Source organism: Rhopalosiphum maidis, chromosome 3, assembly GCF_003676215.2.
Source record: "Rhopalosiphum maidis isolate BTI-1 chromosome 3, ASM367621v3, whole genome shotgun sequence".
Taxonomy (NCBI): domain Eukaryota; kingdom Metazoa; phylum Arthropoda; class Insecta; order Hemiptera; family Aphididae; genus Rhopalosiphum; species Rhopalosiphum maidis.
Window position 1 is genome coordinate 53,082,253 of NC_040879.1, and position 23,359 is coordinate 53,105,611.

At 26.4% G+C, this 23,359-nt stretch overlaps 2 protein-coding genes across 3 annotated transcripts in view; both read left to right on the top strand.

Annotated features, from left to right (window-relative positions):
- Window positions 1-2,862, top strand: part of LOC113556168 (metal transporter CNNM4) — an 80,708-nt gene extending 77,846 nt beyond the window's left edge. Inside the window, 1 exon segment of the mRNA XM_026960958.2 lies at window positions 814-2,862. Within this exon segment, the coding sequence (XP_026816759.1) occupies window positions 814-1,011 (198 nt within the window). The 3' untranslated portion in view covers window positions 1,012-2,862.
- Window positions 2,863-19,619: 16,757 nt separating this feature from the next.
- Window positions 19,620-23,359, top strand: part of LOC113556373 (phosphofurin acidic cluster sorting protein 2) — a 28,881-nt gene continuing 25,141 nt past the window's right edge. The window contains exon 1 of one of the 2 annotated variants that reach the window (XM_026961266.2): window positions 19,620-20,274. In XM_026961266.2, the coding sequence (XP_026817067.1) occupies window positions 20,168-20,274 (107 nt within the window). In that variant the 5' untranslated portion in view covers window positions 19,620-20,167. The remainder of the gene's footprint in view (window positions 20,275-23,359) is intronic. The other variant, XM_026961267.2, reaches the window with a different exon arrangement.

The following is a 23,359-nucleotide window of genomic DNA, read 5'->3' on the forward strand; positions in this document are numbered from 1 at the left end:
TGAAGTTACTTTACATAAACAATACATAAATATTAATAATAATACATGCTTTTTAACATTTGTTTGCAAATTGTTCTTCAAGGATTTGTTTACATCAATACCAACACGTTAAATCCTTGTAGAACTACCTAATTTAGACTTTGAATTTTTACGCACACCTGCTACATTTACAAATAAAAAATTATTAACACCCATCAAACAAACACTCATATCCTTTGTGAAATTATTTGAAATACACAACATTACTGATTCATAAGCAAACTATATTTGTATGATAAAATTGTATCATGTCATAAAACAAGCATATATTATAATAATTACCTATAATAATTGATAAGTTGAAGATTTTAAAACAAATTGCCAATTAATAAAAATGCTATACAAATTCATAATATGACATTGTACAACAGTCTATGAGATGTATAATTTAATTTTGCTTCGAATTAATACTTCAAAAATAGGTTGTGCATATTTGTCAAGTGTGTTTTTAGTCGTTTTACTTTAAATATAACATATTATTATATTCAAATATAATACGATATTATAGCCTTGAAACTCCACAATTTTTCAATCAATATATATTGTTGATTTTCAAAAAAAAAATCTCGTTTATTTTCATACCCCATACACGCATTACACGATAATATATATTTACAGATATTATATGATGTATAACACACGCATTATTATTGTACTTTGAGCTTAAAAATATATAAGAATTATTAATTTTGAAATATATAATATAAATAATTCAAATACATACATATAATATAGTTGCTGATTGTTGTCTAATAAAATGTTTATGACTTTCAGACAACAGTACAGCCATCAACAATTTCGGCCAACGCAGCATCTCTTAACAACGGAGAACCTATTCAACCCGTAGCTGTAGCATTCTCACGAACACCTCAGGGTAACTCCGACGCATCGGCTGAAGAAAAAATCACACTTTTGGGCACAAACACGTTGTCCGCTGCTACAAAATCGGACGCTACTGATCCATCATCTTAGGTCTATCGATAATGATGTTAATTTTTAGTCTGTTCTTTTATAATTGTCATTTTTTTTTCTTTTTTTGCTTTACACAGTTTCAAATAGATTGGAACGACAGCGTTTAATTAGGGACATACATTACGCATAAGCACGTAGCAGATATTATTTAAATTTAAACATTTTTTTTCTATTGTTATGTGTTAAGTATAATTTTTGACTTAAGTAGTTCTAGTCCAGCATTATTGTGTTCAGTAAGTGTCCAAATAATCCCAGCAGAATCTATCTGAACAATATGTATACATTTTAATTTATCTACGCTCTCTTTATGCTCGTATTGGATAAACATAATGTTTAGCTGTCATAATGGCTGCACACTGAGGACTCGACTCCCATTTTATCGTTCTAGTGACTAACTACTTCAACCAGCTTTTATTTTATTGTACTTTTTTTTTTACGATTTATAATATAATTGCTTTATTTATTTCATATTATTATTTATAAATATATACATATTACACACACATACACACACACACACACACACACACACATATATATATATATATATATATATAGATTATACATAATATGTAATTAAGCTTTGTGTCCCGGTGACGCGGAAATCCGTTTTGTATATATGCAAAAGCGAATCTCCAAGGCTTTTCGTGTCTCTTAAAATTTCAACCGATTAACAAGCCGAGAGAGTGATCTCAGAGGTATGTGAGTCCTCGTATTTTTTGATATTAAGTTGTATTAAGAAATCGACGAATCTATACAATATCGGTATTGTTCTTTGTTTTCTCTCTTTTTTTCGATGAAATTAATAATATTTTCCTTCAATAATCGAATAAACAAAACAATCAAGTTTATATTAAAATATAAAATGAAATCTTATAAATAATTAACAATTTCCTCACACAAAACGACATCACTATTAAATCGTTTACCTTTAAAATACATTCTTCGACTATGTTGTTAATTTTTTTATTCATTTGAATATTACATTTTACATATTGCATATTGCTATATTCTACAAGTTTTTTAATTGACTTTAAAATTAACACAGTAACATGGCGTTTTATAATTCTTAGGAATGCGCTCAAATTAAAGTCTAAGTAATTATAGGTTATAATAATAATCGGAACAACGTTTGGTGATTCGTTACATAATATTTAGCTTCAGAGTTAACTAGTCCTTTTTTAAGCTTACGGTTCATGTTATATTATGATATGATATATTATAGTGATGTTCGTTAAAAAAAAAAATGAATAGTTGGAACAAAATAATTAGTTAATATGGAAGGGGAGAAATATAATGTTGAGAGTTTATATACATATATTTATATTTAATAATAATTATTGATAATATTATGATTATTAATGTTTGTATACTAAATTTTTCGTAATATTTATCTGTTGCGTGTAAGTAATTGTATAAGATTAGATACCCTATATGATATAATTAAGCTGAATAATAATTTTAGAGCTATTCGACAGTAATCGACTGATGGTCATCGAAATTCGCCTAACTGAAATACCTACTCAACAAGAGTCCGAACATATAATATCAATTATTTAATTATCATAGTACGGTTCTGCGCAATGCGCGCGACTAAAATAATGACAACATTATAATATTATTACATATTATATAATACAGTGCGTATTGGTACGAACGTACATTGAGGTGCAAGCCGTATATAATTTAAACGTGGTGCTCGATTATTATCAAACGTATTATATATGATATTATTATCATCATTTTTTTTTCGCCCGCCTAAAACGTCAACCGCAACGTATTTCAAACATAGCCTATACCAAAAAAAAAAAAAAACAATCTATATCCACCTGCGTCTTAAAGTGGTATGTTCAAGCAGCGTAGATATTATAATCATAAGACCATACCGAAGTGTCAACAAAATATCTATAACGATATATAAATCAAAAGATTTGAATAATTTTCCAACTAATTGTTTGTGAACGAGAATGATACGACCCCGTGGCGATTATTGGTCGATTTTAGGATTCCTCTTCGCGATATACATACTATTCACAATAAGTAAACGTACTTATTTGCGCTCGTTCAGTGAAAAAACTTTTCTGTTGTACACACAAAAAAAAAAATTGCCTACCATTATAATTTCACTGTTTCTACTTTAGTCGTACACGTTTTTCTTGTTTATTTATTTATTTATTTTTTTTTTTTTTGGTGCATTGTATATGTAAATTTATATACATGATAAATGTACAATTGCGTTATAAATTATATTATTTTACTGACACCAATAATTATCATTTCGCGTGGTCATCATTTATGATCAAAATTATAATATTATTATTATTATTTATAATTAAATATTATTATTTGTGTTTAAGTATTCGTTGTTAAATTGTTTAATTTACCGAAAAGTATATTCATACACATAAAACATTTTCGTGTAAACCGCCATTACTATTTTAATATTAAATATTTAAGTAGGTACCTGTCTTTACAATATATAACGATATAATTATATTTTAATTTAATTTCGAAGATATTATTGTTGAGCATATAACTATACATATATGTGCATAGCTTATAGTTTTTTAATAATCTAATTTTCTGTAATAAGAAAATATTGTTTTTATTTAGTTTATTTATACTATTTTTATCATTATTATTTTTTAGAATAGTTTTTCGCTATACTGTATCTACTAATAATGTGTACAATGTTTGTGCGATTGAATTATGGGAGAAATATGGATATTTCTATTATCGCGTTCAGTCTGTTAAAAAGCTATATTGCTGTTGGGTTTAGATTAGGCATTATTAAAATAAATATAAACTAATTTTAAGGTAAAAAAATTAACTAAATTATATAATAATAATAATAATAATAATAATAATAATCGTTTTTCAGCCAAGTGCTAGTTGTAATATTATTAGTGATAATCGAGTAAAAGTGTTTATTTGACATTGCCGAATCACAATAGTTGTATAGACTAATCTAGTAATAATTAAAATATTCAACACTTAATCTTCTATTTTATGTATAGGGTCATAATAAAAAAAAAACATGCCATTATAGCTGATGTTAATAAGCAAAAATATATTATTTTTAATTGATTTAGTTTAAAAAAATTCAAAATTATATTAACACTGGCTGTGCTGCTCTCGATGTTCAGATATACGTTCAATTCTAAATTACCTATTAAATTAAATTGTGTTTAATGGTTTCAGTTATAGCTAGGTATTGTTTATATAATCTGCACAGCCAGTTTCGATTTCGGGGACTATATATTATATACAAGTAGCTTTAATATATTAACATAAAACATGTATACACTAGCATGGAGATAAATCAAATTAGAGCAATCTTTGTATAGTACTTAAAAATATTATAGTATCCATACAGTTATACATTATTTTTAATATGTTAAAGATGATACAAATAACTTCTTTTTTTAATATTATTATTATAATTATTAAAAACCTATTCTGTTATCCAGTATATGTAATATTATGTTATACATTTATTATTATGATTATAGATAAATAGAAAATTGACTTTAATGTACATTTGTGGTATTTATTTTTCATATTTATTAATTATTTATTTCAAGAATTTTTGATTTACAGCTTTCCTTAAAAAAAAATCAAAATCTGTGTTGATCACAAAATACAGTTAGTAGATACATTTTAACTAGTGAATCAGTGAATGATTTCTGTATCTAATAATTTACTACATTATTATACCAATATCATAACATTTCATAACCTTATGTCTTATATTTTTAATGGTTGGTAGAGAGTTGTAATACTCTATGTAAAACATAATCAAAGTATTATATCTTATTTGTCAAGCACCTATGAACTTATTAGTACTTATTTCTCATAAGTTATTAGCTAATAAAAATGTACTTAATTTCTTTGTTTATACCATTGTCTATCTTACGTGTGCGTAACATATATAGGTAAAAAATCTAAAAACGAATTATTACTAAATTTTTTTTGAATTAATATTAAAACAAATTTTCATATTATCAAATATGTCTATTATTGATGATCTGTTTTCATAGATTTAGAAAATAGAATTATTTCAGTATGCAAAACATATTTTAAAATAAAAATATGTAAACTCTTCACCGCGCATAGTATACGTATTATATTTTTCTTAATAAATTCGATACTATGTAAATGTTCACTATATACTATACATAAACTGCATGTAATAAGAATCCGACAAGTATACCTACGTAATTTTTCCACGTTACGCCATATTGCGAAGGTAAGACAGAGATAATATATTATGTGAATGTTGGTGTATCGTCTCCTGTTAAACATGACAAACACTGTATGCAAACATATACCTATATACACGTAATTTTGGATCAACAGTTAAATTTTGAAGAATATTACAATTCTCATAATTGAAAATTGAAAATAAGAAATACAATTAATATATTGTTTCGAGAATAAGACTTCGCACCTTTATAAGCAATATAAAATTATAGCACCCTTACTCCTTAGTAGGTAATTAATCTCTAGCAGTGGTTATGCCAGAGAGTTATAGGATACTTTATTCCTACCTAGGAATCGTATTATATTATAATTAGTATAGTCACTAAATAATTAGCATAATAATATAAGCTGTGCTTGACTCAAGGGTGACGTAGGGAACTGAGTACTTATTAAAGTCAATTTTAGAACACCAGATGGTTATTATAGTAAAATATTCAAATTGTGGCAGTGCAGTTACAGCGGTCAAATGGCTATCTATTATGCTACTCGTACTCATGGGTGTCGCGAAAGGGGTGCACTTGCACCCCCTGTCATTTCAAAAATAAATAAATAAATAAATAATAAGAAAAAGTGAATGGTATTGAAAATATTTAATTTTGCATAATCATCTGTATTAAATCTATTATAATACTTATTTTCCATATTTTTCTATTCTAGCCTGCATTACTTTGTAGCTGTTGAAAATACTAAAATAACTTTTTATCGTCATATAATTTGAAAAAATATTTCTACGTATTTAACTTAAATAATTTAAGCATTATTTAAAAAAAAATAGCGTACATTATGCACGATGCACCTCTCTGACAAAATTCCTGGTGGCGCCTATGCTCGTACTATTGCTACTGACAGAATGTTTAAAAATATGATATGTTACATTAGCTTACTTATAATCAAGTTCTAAGTATTTCTACCTACATATCTAATTTGATTAAATAAAATACCTAGCACAACTAATTATACGTATGTATGAGTGTATAACACGATAGAGTGTAAAGATATATTGAGTATAAAATCATAACTAATCAGTAATCACGAAGACACGAACGATAAAACTATGAAAGACAAGAAAAAAATGTTTAATTACAATAAATCAATAAATGTATTTTGTTAATCCTGTTGAAATACATTTCTTACGATATCAGCATTATCAGCTTAGTTCTACATAGTTCTCGACTTTATTGCTATAGTTTTTAGGACTGTTTTTGGATATTTTATAATGTAAATGTACATAATTAAATTTATACTTATAACAGGTAAAAGATAAATTGCTGCAAAAAAAAACATTTGAATTACGTATACAAAAATGTATGAAATATTTTTAAATTTGTGGTAATATGTATGTTTAAGTGTACCTACATATTATACAGAATGTGACAAAGCCTCTGTGTCATCTATTAGAAAACTATTTATTAGGTAGCAAGAGAAGCAAATTTTTCTTGTATTTTAAGTAAGTATTCTTTATTTATTTTAATCGTTTGTAAATTGTATTTTACTCACTCAGTGTTGACACTTCTTACAGAACGATTTGTAATTTTTCATAGATGAAAGTGAAATAATTGTTCAATATTATACCTTTTTCTCTTGTGTAACGTGGCACATTTATACATTTTATTTATTAGATTATATCTAACTATATCTCACCTATTTAATTTTATTAATTATGCTAAAAGTTTCCTCCGATGAAAATTATTGACACCCGAATTTCCTTAACCCCCCCCCCCGACCAATAACTAAATGCACCACTTCGGCCACGCCTAAAATGTATACGTATAATTACTTAAATATTTTATATTTTGAGCAGAGTGATGATAATGTATTGCTATTAAAATGATTTGTGTTTTTTTCTTTTTTGTGTGTGTGTTTGTCATCGCCTTTTGGGACAGCAAAATGGCTTTGATTTTCAAGTTTAAGGGCATAAATAAAAATGTTTTTATTATTTCTATAATTTTAACAAATTTGCAAAAATTAACTAATTATTTTATGGTTAAAAATGCGTTAAGATTTGAAACTTTAATGAGTGCGTACAAGATTTGTTATAAATTTTCTATCTATAACAAAAAGATTACCGAAAAGTTTGATAAATTATTAATGATGATTTCAAGTTCAAATTTTTACAATGCGAAATCACAAATTGTCGAATAATAAATTACCTAATAACTATTTCTCTTCCTACTACTTTAAATTTGAATGACACAATGAATGTGTTGAATTTACAATGATTTGAACATATTTTTGGCGCAGAAAAAAATTGGGGTGGTTTTTGGTAGCAAATTAAATCTAATTGGTACTTTAGAGAGTCAAAAGAAAAAGTTTCTTAAAATAAATGTTATACTTGAAAAAACAAAAAATTAAACTAAAGAAAATCGGAGATTTTACATGTATCCAATTTTTGACAACATAATTTTATGTTTTTTTTTGTATAACTCAAAAACGAATAACTAAATTTTCAACAAATGTTACACCATCATACAACTCATATAATAAAATTTCCAATATTTTTTCGTTTGTTAAAAATGCTTAAAAATGTATTTTAAAGATAATTTTGCTTTTGCATTCAAAATGAAAATATATCCAAAATCTAATTGAACATTTTTTATAATCGTTTAAAGTTAGAATTTTAAGAAATTTCATAAACATGGCGAAAATTAACAAAAATGTTTGTAGCTAAAAATATATTAAGCGTTTTATATTTTTTTTAACTTATATTTAAATGAAGTTCTACCAGAAAACCAAATAAATTTTGTGTGACCATTTGAAATTCTAATTTTTACGACATTGGATATTCACCCCTAAAATAATTATTTCTCCTCAAATAATTTTGAATATTTTATTTAATTTTTTTCTATAGCAAATTGTTGATAAAAATTGTTGTTTGGTCGAAATTCTTGAAAATTCAATACAAGATCCCATAAAAGTTCTTCTTATATTTACACAAAATATTTATAATATGTATGGACACAATATTTTTATACATTCATTTGAAGTTAGAATTTTGAAAAACTTCGTCAAAAACAAAATAAAGTTCAAACAATCTTGTAATTAAAAATTCATAAAAAATTTTCGTTTTATATCAAAGTTTTGAAAATTTAATATATGATTCCCCATGAGTAATTTATACTGAAACCATAAAACCTAATAAATATAGTAAACTAAAAATCATATAAAATATACTTATAATGATATAGACTGGTAGAACGTATTATTGTCATTTAAAAATAAAAAACCTTATATAGATTGAAATTTTCTACTATTTTTTTAATTGTCAATAATTTTTTTTTATATTCATTTTAAGTTCAAATTTTGATAAAATTCGTCATAATCGTAAATATTTACAATTTATTTTGTAGTTAGAATAATTATTCTATTAATAACTAAAAAAATTACAAAATTAATTATTAATAAATGAATAACACGATGATAATATTATTTTGTTATTAATTAAAAACATTATTCGTGAATCGTGAATACCTACTATATCTTATACACATATTATGAATGTTACTATTCTCACTTTGGTTTATTTTAAGATATTACCTATTTATACCATGTATCCACACTGTTTATGGTAAGGTGGTATTCACTTAAAAACGTATAACAATAATATAATACATAGGTATAATGTATTATTAAAATAATTAAAACTATTAATAAATTATTTTCAATAATAAATGTGACATAAAAAAAAAAAAAAATTAATTTAACCTACCGTAATACTAATAAATAATAGGTAGTAAAATAAATTATTTTAATAGAAACATCAAAAAACATATCATGAAAATGTATTTATTGTGATCTAGGTTGATAAACCGTCTCCGCTCAGAATCGTTTTTCATATATAATGACTTATCATTGAATTCAAATTTAACACACACACACACATTACGCATTACAGTGGCCCACTCGACATATCCGACACTTACTGTACACTCCACATCACAGCGGTATTCACTTGTCTACCTATTTTTATATTCATGTCACAAGTTTAAAGTTTTAAATAAAACGATATAATATTTAAAATATTATGTTAGTTGTATAAACTATATTAATTTATATAATACCCACCTGCCACGACTTTTGGTGCTATGGTTACAGCTATTTCAATCACTTCAGCTGTCAAACTGGGTACGATAATATAAATATACATATATATTATTTTTTAAGGTCAAGAAGACACTAAAACCTTTCAGTAGTCAATCATCACCACTACAAGAACGCCTCTGCTATTTATATATTATTCATATAGAATTATAAAAACAGTAGTATTTAAGTACTCGCCTATAATTATATAAAACAAAACTAAAATACGAAAACCCACAGTGCTAGCCGTACTAAGTAACGTTTAGTATTTTTTACTTTATTTTTTTTTATTAACAACTTTAAAAAATATTGATTGAAAATTAACATTGAAATTAATTATTCAAGAACTGAAAATGCATCAATTATTTTTCAATAGGGAATTTATTGACATTTAATTATTTGAGTGTGGTTGACAACTATTTTTATGACACAATCATAGCGGTTTGATTCAATTTCTTGATATCTCATCACCATTACCGTTTTAAGTGCCAAAAAAAGTTTTCTATTTTGCTATCAGATATTGGGTACTTAGTCAGCGATTCGAATTCAATTATGATTATATTATAACGGTTACAAAATCGTTTTCACCAAGAATTTGAATGATCGTGTAATTTAAAATATTATATATTTAGGCGTGGCTTGTATATAGATACTGCAATAGATTCAAAATAGTCGGAATTGGAAAACTTGCCGCATTTAATGGTATTTAATATTTTCAATCATCCCCAGATGTTCTATAAAATCTAAAAATAAAAGTACACGCGAGAGTGCTATTTAAATGTGTATACTGTACATAGTGAGTGATTATTAGAGCGTATTGTGACTGTATGGATGAAAAAATAGCATAGCGTTCCCACACTTGTCAAAAATATGCCATGGAAATATTAATTATTCTATTTTTGTAAAATATCAATTTTTTTTAAATTATATTATTGAACCTACTTTCTAATAAAATTTCTGAAAATATATTTGAATTTTTCGTAAATTTTTCTTAAAAAGATTTGATTTTGATGGGTCCGAGTTTAATTTCAAAAAAGTAGAAAATGAATTTTCATGTCATCTTCTTATCCATTTCAAAAATGTTTCCGAAAAAAAAATTCGGTCCTCCGGAGTTCGTTGTAATGGGATTTTACTGTATATCGAAATATTGTACTTAATAGCACAGAAAAAGAGTTGTTGTCACCGATTAAACATTTTTATTATTACTATATTATCGTCGTTACTCATAACTTCTACTACTAGGTAAGTACAAATAATTACAAATTAAACTATACACTTATTTGTATGTATTATATTATATATTTTTGTGAATGGCATCAGTGCCCATGTAAAAGACCTTAGTACTGTCAAATGCAAAAAAACAAAATTAACATATTAGGTACGAACCATTTTAAGTACCCAAATAGCCTATCTAGAACGCCGTGTAATAATAATAGTTAAAAATATGATAATTTATTTAAAATACTAATAAAATAGTCGGTAAGTATACATAGCACTTCAGTAAATGGTATAATATTGTGTTCTTTAAAAAAATGTTACTCATGCTACTCATTATATTAATATAATGTATATCGTACATCCGTACATTTACAACACAAAACTATTATTTAATATTTGATTATAGAATGTGAATTTGAAGAGTAAAGTTACTTTAGCTTATTTCATGATAATGAGATTATAAGATTAAATGAAGAATTTGCTAAAACAATCAGACAACTCCTTTTTTTTTATTAATATTACAGAACATAAAAAAATATTTTTTATTATTAAAAATTTACGATACCTAAAGACTTTTTCTAAACCAATATAATCTATTTATGATATAATAAATGATAAAAAATAATGATACACCTTAATTTTGTTTCTAACTATACTCAAACTACAAATTTATAACTGCTTGGGGTTATCTAGTTATGAGGGCTGACGTTGGAGTTTTCAGGGTCATATAAAAATTAATATTGTAGGCCCTTTTATTTAATTCATCTAATACTCCTACCATATTTTAAAATTAAAGATTTTTTACTCAATAACAAGCATATTATTAATTAGTATAACCCATTCAGTTCATTTGTACGGTACGGCTACCGAATTCCAAGATGAATTGAATAAATAATAGAAACTTGAACTGTTTCAAAAATTGTTTCGTAGTCAACCTTTAAAATTTGAACCATTTTTAAATTAAAAAGTAATTTTATAAGTATGTGCATATAAATACATTTGCACAGAGCTTAAAATAGACTTTTTGAATTTAGGGTTTAAAATCTTAGACTTATATTTAATATAATATAATATTATATTATCGATAACTATGCATATAATTACGTAGATATTATTATATGTATCAACAAATTAATACTATTATAAAATATTTTATAATATTTTTAACTTATTTATAAACCTGTGTATACATTTTGTGATAATTAAAAATATATATTTGTGTTACATTGAACTATAAAAAAAAAGATCTAAAACAAAACCACATTTTTATAAAATCATAATAATCAATCGCTTCGTTGAGAATCTAATATTTTAAAATGTATCTCTCATCATTATGTACATTTCCATTTGAATATTTCATGTTATTAAATCAAACAAATTAAAAATACTCATGTAAAAACTAAAGCTAAATGTATGCCTCTGTTTGTTGATATATGATATAGTCGATATGTGATTAACAGTTCAGCTGGTGATGGGCTGTTAAGATAAGCGCAGTCACTGCCAAGAGGCAAGACGTATAAAATAAAACAATAATAACGACAAATTGGTAACAAAAATTGATTTTGACAAATAATAATAAGTATAATTTAAGGATCTCTCAATTTATTTGAGTAAAATTTGTAAGTAAGTGTCAGAATATGTGATTATAGGTTATACATGTTACATTAACAAAAAAAATTTATACGTAATTTGTATTTTTGATTCGTATTTAAAAAATTTAAATATTTATTATTAAAGTTTACAATACATTCATTTTAAGCTACGAAAATAATATTAGTCGGATATTCAACAATAACTCATACTAAAAAAGAAGTACCTAATTAGGAAAATGGAACATTTCAATTTTTTGAGAAGTTCAAAAAAAAAAACAAAAATGCGGGGAAATTAACTTCAAGTAAATTTGACAACAAATTCAAATCTGTTTTTAAAGTTCTTATTGGTTAACTAGATCCTTCGATTTAATCTGCATGTTGGGATGAAAACACGTCTAGATTCTTATACTTCACGTGAGTTAGACTAAGATAGAAAACCCTCGCTTTCAATTTTCTTAAGTAGTTAAGTATAACTGTATAAGACTTAACTATAGTTAATAACTAATAATATAATAACAAATGGTATTTAAGCATGAACATCTTTATATTGTATACAGTATACATTATATTATACTTTTATAAGGATTAAGACTAAATTGTTAAAACTAAAGAAACGATATAATGATTATTAAGTATAGGTACTGAAAATATAAAATGATTTTTTTCAATAGAATTCTAAATGAAAAATATTGTTTTATTATACTTTTTCCGAAACATTCAAAATTATTTATAAACACATTTTTTATTTTTTTTGAAATATTTAAAATTAAACTTTATCCTTATTATTATGATATTAAAATTCGATTTTTAATACATTCACGTATGTTCATGAATGTATGAATATATAATATTTTTATTCATTTCCTCATACATAAAAAATAATTAGTACACGTCAGACACGTAGTGTATTCAAGAATGGCCTTGAACCCACGTTGGGGAGCCAAGTCTTAAGTGAGTCTTGTGTTAACCTTTTTAGTTTTACACATAAGTATATGTATCGTAATGAAATCAAAATATAACTGATTTTCAATCAAATTAAACAAATAAATCAATAATTTCAGATAATTAATGTTTATTCATTATTTATTGTCCAATTTTATAATATTATAACACATTTGACCTATATATACTAATCTGTAGGTACTCAAAGCAATATATCTAAGTAACTTACTCTAATCTAAATAGTAAATAAAAACTTGAAACATGATGATAAAAAAAAATAAGATACATTTATGGTAAATATATAGTCGGTTGTTATTAAACAAGTATCTCGTGCATTTCAATATAGTTGTGAATACATTTTTTTAGCAATATAGTTAGATTTAATAGTATATAGTGCATGCGTTTTATATATATATATATATATATTAAATACATTTTACTCACTTGTAAAATTAATGAAGTTTTCATAGATAAAAACCAGCAAGGAACTCCCTATGCTGTATATGGCGGGTTTCGAGTGTATACTTATCGGATAACTCATCAGTCATCATTATGTACATAGTACATATCTGTAATGGATGTGTGTTAAATTTGAGCTCAATTTTCAATAATAAATCATTTTATACGAAAACCCATTTTGAGTTGATACTGCAGTGTTTCAGCCATTATTTATTATAAGTATTATAATTTATTTTGCTATTAGTGAGACTACGGCCGAGAATAAGGTTGATGAACTAATTTTTGGCTAAAAAATCGCATATAATATTATTATTATTATATTATATTTCCTAAAATTGTATGTCATACATTATAAACGAAGACAAGATCTAGGAATTAAAAAGTCTTTTCTTAATCACTGCCTAAATAATAATTACTAAATAAATCATTATTACACTTAGTAATATAGGCCGATAGACGTTTTCGCTCATATGTATAATGATTTATCAATGAATTAAACTTTTAACATACACTTATAACTTACTCAAGGAATAGATACATTCGAAATCTACTGTACATTAGAATATTTAACTATTTTCTCCTTTTGATTTTTAAATATCAACATTCATTTTTAATTTTATAATCTGAGGAAGAATCAAATGTCAAATATTAAACGAATAATATTGAACATTTTTTTATGAATAACCATTTAAATATTTTATGAATCTATGCATGCAATACATTATTTTATTTGGTGTTCCAGCGTCCATAAATATATTAAATAATATAGACGATGTATGCTCAGATAATCATATATAGTCACATGTTAATTTGGTATATCAAAATAACGATATACTTTACATATTATTTACTTTAAATTTTAGAACCGGGATAAATTAATTTATAAGCCATGAATTAAAACATCATATATACGATTTACCTTATTTTTATTAGCAATATTACTATTAGGTACTTAGATAGTAATAATAATGTGATGAACGATAAACCGCACGAATATAAATTTAGTTAAATACTGATCAATTTATATTTTATACAAGTAAAAATGAACTTTATATAAATTCTAGTGAAATTAAATTTAATAAATCTTGCAAACGTTTGGAGTTATATTAAACTTGGCCTATGATACCTAAACCTTATACATAAATCATACGATATCTTATCTAACTCAATAGGAAAATAATTTAGATATTTCATTTAGTCAACTATTTGATAGTTCAAAATATTAACAATATAAAGTCAATAATAATATTATGCTTGATTACATATACATAAAACACTCATTAAAATAGGAGCGTAGTATATTTTAGAAATAACTATAGTAGCAAAATAATAATGCAAGGTATAACCATCTTTAAATTGTTATATATTTCATATACTCATATCTCAGATAAAAATGTAAATACTATAAAATACTGATTTAGTTATGTCTTATTATTACATAGATGTGAATTCTCTCTAATGTGGGATCATTAGGATCGGATACTGACTGTTTTCATCTTTGTCATATACACACGAAACATAGAAATGTATAGACGTATTTTTTGACAAATTTACCAATTGTTCTAATGGAATGATAATAAATTTGAAAGCAGATTTGAATTTTTTATTAATTATATACTTGAGATCGATTTTTGATTTTATCGCTAAAAATCCAAAAAAAGTATAAACAAAAAAATTGTCATATTTCAATTTTTGAAGAAGTTATAAAAAAAAAATAATAATGTAGAGAAATCAGTCTCGAGTAGACTTAACAAAAAAAATTCAAATTTGTTTTAAGATTTCTTATCGTTTCATTGGATCAATCGAAAAACGTGTCTAGATTTCTATATTCGTGTGTGTTAAACAAAGACAAAAACGGTCGGTATCAAATCCCTTTCAAGCAAACAATACAAAATTAGTTCTGCTGAACGCAATTTTGCTATTATATACGTTGTAAGAATGAGATAATAATAACACATGCAATCGCTTAATAAAATATATAAATAAGAGCAATTAGTGATACAGGCCCTTTGTGCCCTCTTAAATATGCCCCTACACTAAAATATAATAAATTACATATTTCCGTTGTCTACATATTTTACTAAGTGTTCATAATTTCTTATCACTTTCTATTAAAAATAAATGTTATACCTACTACAAAGCGTGCTTACTGACCAAGCGTTAATATTTAATTTGGTGTAATAATAAAATCAATATATTGGTAGTCTACGTAGAAAGTTGTAATACAAAAACTGTAATAAATATTAATAGCATTTTGGAAAAATCGAAACAAAAAGGGCGTAGGTAGGATTAGTAATTTCATTATTTTTTATTTTCATTGTAAAGCATATTATAAATAAAAATGTCAAATGTGCATGTGTTCGACAAACATATATATTTATATATAATAGTTCATCGATGCATCATCAAAAAAAATAAAGTAAAAATTGTATAAAAACATATATTACTTATTATATTATTATACTATATATATATATATATATATTTATTGTATAAATTGTACCTTTAAAATTGTATTTTATTAATTATTTTAGACAATTTTGAATTCTGATTGCTATAATGAGTATTGCTAGTAGGAATACATTATATAGTTAGTATAGTTTGTGAATATTTTTGTGTAAGTTAAACTGATAATGTGCATGGACTATACATCGAATAAATATAATCAACATTTTAAGTATCAACTTATACAAATTATAAAGTTTAAAATAATTGAACAGTTTATAACTTTAAAGTATTTTAGACTTAAAAGTTAATTAAATGTTTGAAATAACTTAGTTAAGATAAATGTATTTCACATAATTTTACCTACTGGACAGCCGTGCCACTCAGTGACAAATTCTTCCGAAATGTCAACACTAAACAATGTTAAAATAAACAAGTATAGGTACACCAACAATAGTTAGCTGGAATTAAATTTGAAATAATTCGTATTGTATTAACATTTAAAAGTTTATGTATATACAAGATTAACTCGAGTTAATAAAAGAACAAAAATAACTATAAAGTTTAAAAATGTAATTATTTCGTTCATTCTCGGCCTGGTTACATTGTCAATTATCGTGAAGGGCGTCGACCCATATATGCCACTTAATAATTGTGTAATATGTTCGCTGTATTGACAATGACAATAATTCACGTACAACAAACATAATATAAATTCTAAAAATATGAATTTAAAAAGAAATTGGATGTAAACAATTTATACTTAAAACATTTAAAGTATATACCATCAACCCACCGAATTATTCAATAATAAATAATATATATATATTATATACTACTTACCATATATTATTTTTCATCAACCTTGTACATAGTATTATTTTATTACTACCGTCTACCATTCGTTTCCTTTCTGTTATATTAAACAATAAACAACCTAATCCCGAAAATCCTACCGGTATATTTAGGTATCATACGCGTTTATAATATATAAATATTTAATGCTCAGCAGTCAGTAAAATACTATAATACTATGCGTATGTATATTGTATATGTATCTATACGACTATAAATAATACAGCACGGTCGCACCACTCCGCGCGTATACCTAATATATATGGGTATGAAAATACATAAATATATGAAATAACAACCAGGTATCTACTTAAAACCCACCACTCTTCCATAAATTCAGCTATGTTGTATAATAGGTAAACAGTATTATTATAATACGAATAATATAATATAATGATTCCGATGATTATTCCACAACGTGCGCACACGCCGCATCGCAGCCGGTCACAGATTTCACACTCCTCGTCATCCACGCGCGGTTACCACACAACGAAACATCGTTATCATAACATTATATTTTTGTATAGCACAACAAACATTAGTTTTCTATTATTATGTAAAAACTAGTTTTTTTGTTCCACACTTCCACTTGTATAATGCATAGTAGGTATACCTCGTTCTGATATCGTATATCTAGGTGTATTATGCATCGGTTTTTCGTCTAAATTTGATTCTATGTTCACTATATGGTATATGGTATCAGTGGCGAGCGTCTACACGTTGAAGGGTCATATTAGCCCCAGTAAACTAAAAAAATTGAAAAAAATAGTTTTATTCTCCCCCCCCCTCATCATGAGGAAATCTTTAATTCACGGTGTATACCGAGCGTGATATATATCGGGTAATCCATTTAACGTAAGACATTCATTATTTCAAAAACTATCAACGGTTTGAGAAATATTTTTATTCATACTTAAGACTTTTAAAAAACAATTTTTTACTAAAAAAATTAGTTATATTACTTTATTGCTGTCGTTTTAAATTATTTTAAATTTATTTTTAATGAAAATATGCATCTTTAATTCCTTATTCCAAAGCAGAATATTTATTGGTTACATAGGTTTTGATACATACGTTTTGGACAAATAGTTTATGAGTTCAATTTATAAAGTTTAAATAACCGCGTGTGTTGTAGTGTTACAATTTACAACTTTACAAGGGTACCACGCAAAATGTTGATCCTCTACTCCATTTATCTACCTACTTACATATATGGTTAATAAACGCAGGGCTGGATCTAGCGTATTTTTTATACCCAGGGCAAAGTATAAAATTTAGCGCCCTCTTATAATTTACCCCCCTCTGTTATGCCACTGTTATACTTATGTTACTCTAGTTACTTTATCTAAAAAATGGGAAAAGAAAAAATCTTAGACACTTGATTAGGAAAAATGAATATTCAATAAAATAAAAATTGTTGCTTGACTACAAAATAATCCTTATAATAAACGGAGGTATTCATGGCCAAAGTAAAATGAAGATTTTAATTTGTATTATGATACTCATTATATAATGAATAAATACTGTTAATATATATATATATATATTCACTTATTATTTGGTAATTTGGCGCCCCCTTCCCGACCAAGACTTCCGGGGCAAGTGGTTCACCCCCTCCTTTATCCGCCCCTGTAATAAAGTAATAATCTACTTATCTTAAATTAATTTTTTTAACGACATATCATTAAGCGTGTAAAATAAATATTTTCAAAAATGTTAAGGTTTTCTTAAACAGTTATATAATACTGTATTATTACGTCAAAGGTCAAACGGATCATACCAAACACCCCCCGTATATATATATATATATATATATGATCGTATTATATTATATAATATCAAAATAAATATACGTTTAATGTACAACCCAAACACGTAGCGCAGTCGTACAACATATAACATCGTCGTACTTATAATATTACAATATATAGTGTATATTATTATTCGAGGACAGAGAAACGTAATACATATTAATATGATTATTGCAGGGTATTGTACACACACAAGACGTGGTCTTTCCGACTCCATCTCGATTAGGTATAGCCGGCTACCCATCAGCAGCAGTACCTACAACTCGTGTTACAACAATAATAATAATATAATGTCATACATTGCACACACCCATCCAATCCGCCGTATACACGACGTCGACGACGGTAGCGATGTGCATTCATTCATTCATGAATATTGTTATTATTATTATTATTATTACTGTTATTTGACGATTATATTCTTTGTCCGTTGTCGTCGTTGACGACGGCGGAAACCGCATACGCGCGCGCGCGCGCGTGTGTGTGTGTGTGTACTGTTGTAGCGTTCGGCTGTCGTATCCCCGGCAATCCTGTCGCCAGCCGGTCAGGCGGCGAGGTTAGCCGCGTACTCGCTTTTACCCACCCCCTCCCCCAAACGCTACCCGCCCCTTGTTGGAACACCCGGACACCCGTCATCGCCGCCGACACTGTTTCGGGATACGGGTAACGGTCAACGGACCCGACGGTCGGGAAGCAAAAACCAACAGGAGGCGCGGCGGCGGCGTCGTCGACGTCGGTTTTTGGAGTGGCGTGTGTGCGGCAGCGGCGGTGATGCAACAGCAAATGGTTCGGCGGCGGCAGCAGTACGTAGGCGGCGTGGCGGCGGTGTTCGTAGGCGGCGAGGGGAGTGAGAGGGTAGCGCTGCAACCGACCGGCCGGGCCGCCGCCGCCGCCCAAGATTAATAAAACGTTCACACTCGCGCTGGCTCGTGTGCGTGCGCCTGCTACTGCCGAACCGCCGCCGCCGCCGCCGTATTGTTGATAACGCGAGAGTCGCGGTCCGTGTTTATTATGTGTGCGGCGTGATTAGCTGTTGGTCTCCCGTCGTTTCCCGCAGCCGTCCGGCACACCACGCACAACAACAAAAATATAATAATACCCGTACCGTGCGTACACCGCGGTCTGTCGTCCGTCTCTTGTTCCGATTTTTCGCCCTCGCAGTGTCTGCGACCTTTACTGTTCGTCCAGAAGTCGAGAAAGTCTCGGCGTTTCTTCTTCTTCTTCTCGTTTTTTGTTTTTTTAAATTTTTCTTTTCGTAACAATTTTTTTTTTACTACTATCGTGTCCACCCCCTCACCCCTAGCCACTTGGACTCGCTGATGTACAGCCACAACGTCGGCCGCCCGCTGTAAGTACCCTCCTCGCACGTACGCCGTGTGTTCATATGCACTGTAACGTCGTGTAAAGACAGCGACCGACGAGACGACCGACAGCCGCCAGACAGGCGGTGTGCACACGGTTAGACTTCTCTGCCAGTAGGCCGTCGTTCGGACTATGGCCGAGAAATGTGTCAAGGCACCTGCCGCCGGCAACCGGCCGGTACCGATGAAACTGTTTGCCACCTGGGAAGTTGACCGCACACCGTCCAACTGTGTACCAAGGTAATCAAAGCACATATTCTATTTGAGGTATATTCTATAAGTATATATAATATTAACAATCTGCAATGTCTGCACACTCGTAGGTATAAAAATATCAATTAGTTTGGCTCTTATATGGAAAAAACATATTGTTGTATTGGTTGGTACTTTGCTGTTTTTGAATTGTTTTTTTATGTAACTGATTGTCTATCATATGATATGCTTTCTAAAGTGCAAAATGTTATTCATTTCTACTTTACATAGAATCTTTTGTTGAAATGTCAACAGTTAGAAGTATGATTTAAATGTATTACAACAATATCTACCTCAAATTTACCCATAACTATTTGTTAAAAATATACAAGATACCTTCTTTGCATAATATTATAAATTTATAACTTATACTTGTAAATTATTATTAAGTAACAGGTTTTTATCTGTTTTTTGCTGTTAATCCATTATGATAAGTTTATTATATTTTAAGATCCTTAGTGGTTCGTGTTGTAACTTATTATATTAGAATTTGATAGATAGATATAACTTGTTAATGATAATACAATTTTTAATAAATAATCTTTTGTGTTGAACCATTACACTAATGCTGGTGGTTGCATAAAAAATTAATTATGAATCAATAATGGATTTAAAGTCCCTTAAATATGATTTAATGGCTCGTAATCAATTCTTTAAATTTTAGTGAATTGTTTTATTTATCAAATTTTTTATACGATAAGTTATGAATTTAATTTTGACATAATCTAAATTATTATTAGTTAATTATTCAAAATAAATTCATCGCATATAATAAGTACTTAACATTTGATGATAAATTTGAATAGAATTTATAAGTATTAAATACTGTGATATACCTACCTAATAAAAGAATCATTATTTTAATGATATTATTGTTTTATTTTAATGTTAGTTAACTTCATTAATTTCAAATTACTTTTAGACTTAAATATTTTATCACAAAATTAGTTAGGTAGGTAATAAATAATATAAGACTAACTATTTGAGTACTTTGTTTTTGACTGGTCAATTAAGTTGTATATAACATTAATAATTTTATAAATGGGTAATTTATTTTCAATAAAAAATACATTACTAAAAATATTTCATTAATGTCTGTACATGTCTGAAATTATTGTGGTTTTTTTCAATGTATGGAATTAATAACAGTTATTATATTATAATATAGGTAATAAATATTATCTATTTTTCTGTGTTCAATAATGTAGGTAATTTCAAATAAATATATTATGTTTATTAATTGTCATTATCTAGTTCATTGTTGCATTACTCTATGAACTACAATATTTTATCCATTTAAACAATACCTTTAGAATTAATCACAAAAACAATGTTATTATTTTAAAACAAATTTAAAAAATTTAATTTAATGTGATAAAATGAGATCCCGTTGTATTTATTTTTATTCTATGTTTAATGGAAACATTTTATTTTAATTTATATTAGGTATTGTTTTAATATTTAAAATACATAAATTAAATTAATTTTAAAAAAAATTGATTGGTTTTATTTCTAAAATAGAAGAACCTATACCACTTAAGATAATAGATACTTCCGTAGACACCTAATTACTTATAATTTTGGTAATATTGTTTCACTGTTTTGTTAGTTTTATTTGTAAAATTTGTTGCATTAATAAAATTAAATAGTAAGTTTTGCACACTATTGATTTTATTTAATATTTTGTTTAGCTTAAATTTAAATTAATTACACTTTTGATACTATTTTAATAGATTAAATAAAAATATATGAACTATGATATTGATAATTAATTGTGTATTTAATTAACTATTTTGTACACATTTAATTAAAATATATTTATTAATTTTTTTTAAGGTAGTTATACCGTTAGGTATGATAAAAAAATATAAAACTATTAAAATACTAATTTTACTATCTATATTATAAAATATGTTAGATATATATTTATGTGAATTTATCATTGTTAGGGATGTGATAAATGATTATATTGTAAGTTATGCATATTATGTATGACCTTTCAATGAATAATTATAGAAACTGCTATTGATATAAAATGATGTATGGTATTAAAAATAAAAGTTAATGCTATTATAGTATCATGACACATAACCAATTGCCTATAAACCAATAATAATTTATGGTAATGCTCTACTTTTATCAAATTCAACGCATAGAAGTAATATAAAAATATAATCATGAAACATTTTCATTGGTATCTATAGTACCTATATATTTTATATAATACTGTATGGATTAATTTTTGGAATTTTCATAAAATTACTTAATATCTAGAAGCCCTTTTTTATAATTATGTTTGAAAAAATATATTATACAATCACAAAAAATAAATTAGACTTTTAAGTCAAAAAATGTATTTATTGGTTTTAAAATATTTTTAAATGTTTATAGTAATTTTAAAATCAGTTAAGATGGCATGTATGAATTTTTAAGTAAATGTTTATATTATTAATAGTTTCCCTTATGTAAACTTTTAAAAAATTATTTAAATTTATCATTATATAAGCACTACAATACTACAAGGTAAACAATGTAAGAAGTCTCTAACACTTTGTTACCGGTCTGATATTTTTATGTGTTTAAAAAGATTTGCATATTTGATATTTTAAATTTATAAATTGTTATTAAAATAATTTTATATCATTATATAACATTTTTTTTCTTGATAAAAAGAATTGGTGAATATTATTGTAAAATTAAAAAATGAATAGTGTTTTTCAGTTTTACTAAAAAACAAAAATGATTTTATTATTGTGTAATCCATCATTTGTTTATCAGGCATTGTAAATCTGTGTCTATTGAAATTAATATAAAATATCTTATTTGTATAGTAAAACTTTTCAATTGTTTTTTAAGCTTTTGAATTAATTGTATTGTATCTAAATCAATAAATAAATTATTAACAAACTAATATAATATATAATATATATATTATAAAATTAGTATAAAATGGAATTAAAGGAGATAATATAAATATAAAAAGTAATAATAAATAAATAAAAAAATATTAAAATATTATGTTGATGCCATAACATACATTAAACTGTAGGTAGAACATAATTTATATTTCTTT